The 9,936-nt window shown below is 24.0% G+C and overlaps 1 protein-coding gene across 3 annotated transcripts in view; it reads right to left on the bottom strand.

Annotated features, from left to right (window-relative positions):
• Positions 1 to 9,936, bottom strand: part of LOC126902587 (uncharacterized) — a 185,327-nt gene that overhangs the window by 170,393 nt on the left and 4,998 nt on the right. Inside the window, exons 1-8 of one of the 3 annotated variants that reach the window (XM_050680010.1) lie at positions 7,857 to 7,980; positions 6,202 to 6,222; positions 5,109 to 5,138; positions 4,915 to 4,935; positions 2,388 to 2,408; positions 1,192 to 1,242; positions 897 to 1,130; positions 793 to 831 (exon numbers count right to left, since the gene is read on the bottom strand). In XM_050680010.1, the coding sequence (XP_050535967.1) occupies positions 793 to 831; positions 897 to 1,130; positions 1,192 to 1,242; positions 2,388 to 2,408; positions 4,915 to 4,935; positions 5,109 to 5,138; positions 6,202 to 6,222; positions 7,857 to 7,974 (535 nt within the window). In that variant the 5' untranslated portion in view covers positions 7,975 to 7,980. Of the gene's footprint in view, positions 1 to 792; positions 832 to 896; positions 1,131 to 1,191; positions 1,243 to 2,387; positions 2,409 to 4,914; positions 4,936 to 5,108; positions 5,139 to 6,201; positions 6,223 to 7,856; positions 7,983 to 8,920; positions 8,970 to 9,936 lie in introns of those variants that run through there. The other 2 variants (XM_050680021.1, XM_050680001.1) reach the window with 2 other exon arrangements.

Genomic DNA, 9,936 nt, shown 5'->3' with positions numbered 1-9,936 from the left:
AAAATTTAAAAAAAAATGTAATGTTTGCGATAAAAATGACCTTTTATCGGGATGTTTTTTGTACTTAAAACTGCCATAACTTTTTCAAAAATGAACAAATAAAAATAATATTTTTTTGTATTGAAACCTTAGATATTTCCCTTTCATTTGATATAATTTTTTTTGAAAATCTAACACTTATTCTGCTCACTGAGGGAATTTAAAATAGTAATTTTTTTACAAAAAATAACTTTTTCAACTTGATTTTTGATAATGTTCCGGAAATACTGCGTCCTTTAAACATATATAAAATTAAAGCTTATTTTATGTACTACAAAATGAAAAAAAAAAATTTGTCCCGACGACCTATCTTCTATACGCAAATGGCTACCATATTCAAAAATATGCTATTTTTGTATGAAAATTATGGGTTTTGTATTTTATTTTAATAGAAGTTGATGTTGCTTTTGCAATTATCCAACAATTTTTTAAAATTAATCACTATCTACAGATTTGCATCGAAGCGTTTCTTATGATAGTGATTTTAATCACTGTCAGATTAAATCTAGACTGAACCCAACTATGCAATGTCTCCACTATGCCGCGACCCCACTGTGCTACCGTTTTATTTGATTGTATACAACTATTCATTTATTTATTTTTGTTAAGTTACTATGAACTATTTGTAATTTTTTTTAATAACTTAGTAAGATAAAAAAGTGTTATTCATACTATGTCATACGAAATATATATTTATATCAAGTTATGAAATACGAGTAACTTATTTAATGTAAATAATACTAGCTTTATTACCTTTATCTTCTGGCCAGTCTTGTAATATAGTATTTAGTACTAAAAATATTAAAATAAACTAATTAATTGAACCTTAAACTGAGATTAAAAATAAGTTATTTTACTTTTATTTGAAAAATCAGCTTTTAAAAATGGATCATAATCATAATCGTCGTTTCTTATTACAAAATCTGTTAAGTCTGTAATTACATTATTTGATCTATCTATAATTAAAGGATTTTGGGTATCAAAAACTTCATTTCTTTGATAATCAATAGACATATTTCTTGATAAATTTATAGCTTCGTTTATTGATCTATCAATTAATACATCATTCATTTCATTTTCTGAATTATCCTCTAAAAATAAATCGAATACGTCATCAAATTTTAAAAAAATCTTAAAGTTAATATTTCATACCATGAACATGTTGTAAATTATTCATTAAACAAAATTTTGCTAAGATACGCTCTAAAAACAGGTATAATTAATAATATAAATTCGGAAAGACATTGGATTATAATATTAAGTTACACCAAAAATTCTTTAAGTCTTTCAAATCCTTTGTACACTAATGTGTTCACATGACTTTTTTAAATTTACAATCGTAATTTTAAAGCTATAACAATGTTTCTAACACCAAAATATGCTAAATGATGTGAAAAACTAAACAAAAATACATTTTTATTCAAAGTTCAAAAAAAAATTGATTATGATTTATCTTAACAAAAATAAATAGTTTGTTTTAAAGTGATTAATTTGTTCATTGATTTTTATAAAGGATACAATGTAAAATATTTCCTAGGCGGGAAGAAGAATACGGCCAGGAAATTACTAGTAATAAAAATAACAACACACACGTTCACCTCCAGCCTTGATTATAAAACGTTAATATTTCCGAAATACTAGTCGAAATATTATTATCGATACGTAATTTTTTTAGTCGTATCATTAAATATCTATTAAATAAACGAGTTAATTATGTATGTTGCCATTTAAAAAATTAAGTTGACATCCCATAAGTTTAAAGGATGATTCTAAAAATTAACTAGTAACTTATAAGTTAAAAAATATATGTATATTTTTTCAATATTATATTTATTTGGCAAGAAATCGAGTAGTTTCTGACATGCTAATAACTCAGAATAGATAATATCTAATAATGACTAACATCAGTTAGTAACTAACATATTTGATGCAAATATGTTTAATTTCACATAAATGAATATATTCGTAATTTTACAATTGCTATGTTTTAGAAATTTCACTAAAATTTTATCTCTTTTATCATAATAAAAATAGGAAATTTTTATAATCGTTTAGCCTATATTCTCCTGCTAAACAATCAATTACTAGCTTACAGGTACATGAAGTAAAAGAAACCCTATTAATAATATTATGGGAGAATAGGGGAAACTACGGCCACCTTAGCAATAATTGTTATATCTTTAGTTCTAAGATTCTAAATGTTATGCTATTACAACAAATGGATGCATAAACATATTGACTGCATTATGTCAAAGTCTCAGATTTTTAAAACATAATCCTATTTGTGTATATATTTTTTTAATGCAAATGACTAAATAACTGTCAATAGAAATTTCTAAATTACTTACTTGCATTCTTAGATAAGGTTACTAATTTGAAAAGAAATTACAAAATTATAAATGATTTATTTTTCGATTATTTCATGATTTATCACTATTTAATAGAAATTTATTTCTTTGTTCAGTCAATGGATATTTAAGGAGTCGTCTAAGTTGGACCACTTTTGTTTGCATAATACAGATCATTTAATGTTTCCTAATTTAGACGCCATATATTTTAAATACAATATTACCGAAATCAAAGTCAAACATTTAATTTTAAACGTAAACTTACTAATATTGATATCAATAGGTTACATTATATATTTAACTAGAAAAATTATGGCATTTAAATAAAATGAATACTGATTATTTATTCTTAGACAGAACTAAACATTTTCATTTATATCAACAATAATTAAATAACATTATATTATTCATATAAATTTTGGTTCCTTTTAGATACATTTTTTATTTAATATTTAACATTCATAGAGTATTTTTTATATTTTAATAGCATCTAAACCAATACATTAGATGTTATTAACATTACCAGTATATTACACTTTGCCATTTTGAAAAACAAAGATGACACACTTATAAAATTTAAGGGTAGAACAAAAATATAATGATTGAAAATTGAGATAACATGTACCTATAGAGAACCAAGAAATAAATTATTAATTTTATTTTTATTTTTATTTTTTTATTAATTATATGATTAATGATTAATAAATTAAAAAATCACCTGTATAAAATTATTGTNATAAATTAAAAAATCACCTGTATAAAATTATTGTGAAATTTAGCGAAATGGCATCGAAGCATTTTTTATGATAATAATGTTAATCAGCGTTATCTATACTTACTACAACTATACCGAACCTCCAGTGTGGTCGGTATTTTCAACCAAAAAAATTACACTTAGAACTAAAAAAAACTAATTCAACTATGCCAAATTATTGATCACAAATGCAGGTATTATTTTAATCCTACTTTTCATTTATCATTTGTATTAATTCTCTAGACAAGACCTAGAATTCTAAAGTAGTCCAAATTAGGAGACTCTCTCCAAATTGATACTGACACTGTATATACAGGGTGATTTTTTATCATAACCCACTCAATTACTTGCAGAATAATAATAATTTAAACATTTTTTTTTTTTATTATCTTTAGTTACACATTATTCTTGAATTTTTAACTATATAATACTTTTTAAGTTCATCCCTTATGCCTTGGAAGGGGGTCAACTTTGTTTTTTTAAATGGTAACACATATTTTTAATTTAATAAAATGTTTGAGTTTTTAATTTAATAGTAAATGGCATTTGAATTTTTAATATAACTTAATTCGTTTATTAGATATAATCATTTAAAGTTTCAAATTTTTGAATTAATATACAGGTATAATACACAAGGGATTACAAATACAGGTAGCTAATTGGTTTTTTATAACATCGATATTAGCAGGTACACAGCATTGTTATTATCAATTGTAGTAAGGCACATTGTTATGAGTTTATAAATACACTAACTGACAATACAGAAAATATATCTATTGATAATCATAATTGATAATAAACAATCCGTGACTGAGACAGCAATGTCATAAAAATCCAATTAGCTACCTGTATTTACAATCCCATGTGTATTATACATGTATATTAACTCAAAATTTTGAAACTTTAAATGTTTATATCTAATAAGCTAATAAAGTTATATTAAAAATTCAAATGCCATTTACTATTAAATTAAAAACTCAAACATTTTATTAAATTAAAAATATGTGTTACCATTTAAAAAAACAAAGTTTACCCCCCTCCAAGGCATAAGGGATGAACTTAAAAATTATTACATAGTTAAAAATTCAAGAATAATGTGTAACTAATGATAATAAAAAAAAAAATGTTTAAATTATTATTATTTTGCAAGTAATTGAGTGGGTTATGATAAAAAAATCACCTGTATTATAAAAAATATTAGCACTGATTTATGGAATTACTAGTATTTATTTACTATAAATCTTTAATTTTTCTTAAAATTAATACAGTAATAATTTATATAAGTAGGGTAAAATGGAGAAAAACAGATCCTTCGACTCACCCTCACGCCTTTTGATCAGTGAGTAGTGGAGAGGTATGACTAAATGAGGTGTCAAATCGAAATTATGATAAACATTTTTATGATAACAAAAGCAATCAACTTCTAAGAATTTTATCATCAACTACCAGATTCTTAGTTAAGCATATTTCCAACATCATAAAAATTGTAACTTCCTCCATCTTTCCCTACTTTACACTACTTGTATATTTTATTGATAATATTCTATTATTTGAACTTCAATATTCTTATTTAATCGAAGTCATACTATTTTGAATGTTCAATATTTTGGTTATTTCGTACGTGAATGTTTTTGTAACTTAAATATTAAACGTATGTTTTTTTTAATCTGAAGTTGGCGTGATACCAACAATATTAAAATACGATTTTTAGTTTTAATAAAAGATAAGTCGCTAACTAGAAACAAATTTTCCTGTCTATCAAATTTAACTTACTTGCATTTTTCGACACGTTTGCTGAAGCGAAAAACAATAGTTAAATTAATAACGCTTTATAAGAATATTCATGTACAATTAGTAATAAATATTTAGCGATTTCTAACATTAATCCTGCATGTATGTTTCATTTTGTTAATTATCTGGAGAAATGAATGTTGATAACAATAATTAATATTTAACATTTTAGTTACTTTTAAAATTTAGAGCTTTTTGTGCGAAATCTGAAAAAAATGAAAATTTTTTTATTGTGTAACAAAATATCAATTTTATAATTAACCATATTTAACAAATTTGACATAATTAGTAATCACGTTACAAATGTAATAATACTTTAATTTGTAATAATATAAACCAACATAATTACTCGCAAAATCAAAAATACTATTTTATTTTTTTTTTCGGTACATTTAGTTACATATGTTTTTGATATAATAAGAATAATTCTTAATGATATAAAAAGTTATTTCCTTGCAGAATATAAAAATTATCAAAAGGTATATAATGACACATCAAAAATGGAAATAGGAGTGGTCATCTCCATTATAACAAAAACAAAACAAATTGTCCAACGAATGCTCAATGTAATCATCAAAAACAATAGCTTATTATTAGACATTGTGGCGAGAGTATTGATATATATAATACGATAACGAGTACACGTGATAGCGTACAACTGTAAAATTATCGAGGCCGCTGCCGCGACGGCCGTGGTGAACCTCAATGTGTCTAACGTAATTCGCCGAAATGAGTGAACTATATTAAACGTAATTGGGGCACTTTGGGTTAATTATGCTAGTAAACGATTAAGAAACGTGACTACCACATTTCCAAACGCCATTTACAGGTATTATTAAGTGAATTAATTAATTAAAAGAGAGACAAATAAAATAAAATATCGGGAGCGCGAAAAAAACACATGCGTACCAGACAACCGCTATCGCAGAAAATATAGATGTTAAAAATTTTAATGAAAATATGTTTTTTATTAAATTAGTGTTCATTTAACTTTCAATCGAATATTCATAAAATTAACGCAAAAGATAATGATATTGAAGTCTACTTTATAAAACTTTTATGACTAAATTTTTTAACAATTTAAATTTATTAATAACTAAATCGCTTTTTTTTAACAGAAATGTTTCAAATACAGTATTTCTATATTCTTTCATTTTTACAAAAAAATTAATAGAACCTTTTTAATATTTGACTCTTAAATTAGTTTGACATCAAAGATAATAATAAAAAATTTTCTACAGAAAAAGAATTGCAAAAATTATTACTTACGATTTGCATTAGTTATGGTTTCTGTAAATAATTAAAACACACGTTAAAACTAAATGGATTAAAAAATGTAAATCAAAGATTTCTTAAATATACAGAGTGATTTTTTTATCATAACCCACTCAATTACTTACAGAATAATAATAATTAAAAATTTTTTTTTATTATTATCTTTAGTTACACATTATTCTTGAATTATTAACTATGTAATACTTATTAAGTTCATCCCCTATGCCTGGTAAGGGTGTCAACTTTGTTCTTTTAAATGGTAACACATATTTTTAATTTAATAAAATGTTTGAGTTTTTAATTCAATAATAAATGGCATTTGAATTTTTAATAAAACTTAATTTGTTTATTAGATATAAACATTTAAAGTTTCAAATTTTTGAGTTAATATATAGATATAATACATAAGGGATTACAAATACAGGTAGCTAATTGATTTTTTATGACATCGATATTAGCAGGTACACATCATTCTTATGANTTTTTTATGACATCGATATTAGCAGGTACACATCATTCTTATGATCAATGATAGTAAGGTACATTGTTGTGAGTTTATAAATACACTAACTGACAATACAAAAAGTATATCTATTGATAGTCATAATTGATAATAAACAATCCGTGACTGTGATAGCAATATCATAAAAAACCAATTAGCTACCTGTATTTGTAATCCCTTGTGTATTATACCTATATAAGAAAATTTGTTCGTTTATAAACAAAAAAACATACATGCAAAAAAATGTAAAAAAAAAAACACGTTTTCGTAGTTGTTTTAAATTTTTTTTTGGAAAGGATTCATAATNTTCGTAGTTGTTTTAAATTTTTTTTTGGAAAGGATTCATAATTCAAAAAAAAACTCAAATAACGTTTTTTATAGAAGATATCATGGTGATTAATATTACTTCTGTACAATTTCTGTGTACAAATAAAATTTAAGACACTGGAAAATTATAACTGAAAACTATGTCATTTTTTAAAAAAAATTAAGTGAAACTGATTTTTACGAAAAATAGTAATTTTACAAAAAAATAATATATTACCTTATTTTTTGTTCACATTTAGTTCTATAAAAATTGTTCGTTTTGTTTTTGGCGAAACTTTAAAAATAAAGAGCGTACACTCAAAAAAGATAATCCACCCCATTTTTGAAGAACTTCAACCCCTTTGAGGCACGTGAAGGGGTTGTCTTATTGTACTCAAATTTTACCAGTTTCATTTTTTCAGTGAACCTAACGAAATTTTGAGCCCATGACTCTGAATTTCTTAAAAAAAATTTTTTCTTCTATAACTAAGGACCACCCTAATATATATATATATATATACAAATATATATATATTAATATTTATTAATATTCATATATTAATATATATTAATATTCATTTATATATCCCTATAGCCGACGCCGCTGCCGCCGTATATACCTCGTGTATAACGTTCCCCTCGCCACGCCCATCCACAAAACACTGCTATACCTCGTACATGATACGTTTACGTACTTAAGTCGCTTTACATGCATATACATATATATTCTAATTACTATTAAAACTTATATATTAATACGCTTTATTCTCATTAAGAGATATAAAGTGTTTTCATTCCGATTACAAAGGATGATTTCCGTATCGTCATTTTTTGTCACTACCTCCACGTTCCGGGAGTGAGTAATTTGCGCGCCTGCTGCTTTCCTTTGATGTGGTAGCCGTTTCTCTGACTCCCTCCCCGGAATCGAACCCTGATTTCCCGTTACCCATTACAACCATGATATTGATATTAACTATTATCATAACATGCAACTAAAAAGTGAAAAATAAATATAGTTTAAAAAAACTGAAAAACATGCTTTTAAAACATATCGAACTAAAAAGTTTAAAATAATTTTTAAAATAAGCTTAAAACAATAATGAACGAAAAGTACTAGTATTATTGTGAAAAAAAGCGTGGGTGCTTTGTGCCATATTTTTCGTATATTGAGCGCCCGACGCTTTTATCACAATAATACTAATATTTTTCGTTCATTATTGTTTTAAGCTTATTTTTAAAATAATTTTGAACTTTTTAGTTTCATGTGCTTTAAAAGCGTGTTTTTTTAGTTTTTTTAAACTATATTTTTATTCTGGTTAAACATATATGTTTCCACTTGAAAGAGTTTTTTGATATATTTTAAAGAAAAAAGAAGGAATTAAAAAAAAATTTTGTTTTGAAATTTATAGAACGTGTTTAAAATTGACATCGCTTTCATAATGTATATTGTATGTAGACAATTTTTATTCATGTGATTTAACGTTTTAATTTTAATAAATGACCGTGGTTATAAATATTTTTATTATACAATTATTTTATTTTTTTAGTGTAATTAATAACAAAACAAAACGATATATTTCGTATAATTATAAACTAAAGATAGTATGCGAAATAATTATTCATAAAAATAATAAATAAAATAAAGTATAAATATTACAATCTTTAATATTTAAAATATCTAATAAAAATATTTATGTATACAAAAATATTTTTTGGGTGAACTTAAAAGTTCTTGGAAAATTCATCTACTGTCTAATATTGTGAACTTGTTTTCTTTATTTTATTAATATATCATAGCGGCCTATCATCTCATTAGCCCATAGTTACTACACTATTACCACAAACAAGGTTTATCTTATCTGTGCTGTTACATTGATTTTATGATAAAAAACAAAATAAAGTTACCAGTAACAAAAAAAACTGCTAAAATCATTGAAATGATGATATACATATTCTGTAATAGTTAAAAATTAGCACATAAGTATAAAAATGTTATATTAATATAAATATTACACATAAAAAAAAATTAAATAAAACATTTTTAAAAAATAACTTTTCATTAGTAATTTAAAATTCACATCATTCTATTTTTAACTCATTGTACATACCATGTTAAGTACTTATTGTTTTCCAAAAAGAGTAGTTTTTTCAAATTATCAATGAAAAAAAAATTGAACAATGAACTTAATTTATTAGTAGTCAGTAATTTGTTAAAAAAATTGATTGTTCATATATTTTTATTATAAAATTCTATACTTTTATGTATTGAATAAGTAATGATCGTCAAACATTTGTTTTGAAAAACCAAAATATATTTTACAGGAGTGCTGCAATATTTTTATTTGTAACTTCAGCCAAATATATTTACCTACTATGCTAAAATATTTGAACATAAGGTTAGCTGTTAAGACTAAAGCAGCAGTTAAATTAAAATAATAAATTGGGTCAAGACAATTTTAGAAAATCGAAAAAATTTCAGTAGATATCCTCTATAGAGGATATCCAATGTATATAAAAATTATTTAGGAACTGTAAATAATTTATTTTAATGATATTTAATCAAGTATATTTTTCTATCTAAATATAAATTCAATAGCAAAAGACTATCATTCACCAATGAAAATGATTCTGGATTTTTAGTTTTATGTTGTTATACCAAGTATACTTAGTATAACAAAGAGAATCTTCAGGTGAAGTTAGATAGACATTATTTCTCTAGTTTAAAGACACTTAACAGGCATAGTAAATGCCATAGCCTTTCTTTTCAACATCACCATACTACCTTTTACTTAAATTTAAAACCATGTTGAAAATTTGTTATTTTTTAAAAATATTTTTTAATAACAGTCACATAATAATATAATGAAAGATTTATTAGGACATATTAAACTTAGTTTAAAAATGTCCAATAATAAATAAAT

The sequence above is a fragment of the Daktulosphaira vitifoliae genome, unplaced genomic scaffold, assembly GCF_025091365.1.
Source record: "Daktulosphaira vitifoliae isolate Bord-2020 unplaced genomic scaffold, ASM2509136v1 Scaffold_1, whole genome shotgun sequence".
NCBI classification, from domain to species: Eukaryota; Metazoa; Arthropoda; class Insecta; order Hemiptera; family Phylloxeridae; genus Daktulosphaira; species Daktulosphaira vitifoliae.
Note: the sequence above shows the minus strand (reverse complement) of the source record. Positions and strands in the feature narration are given on the sequence as shown.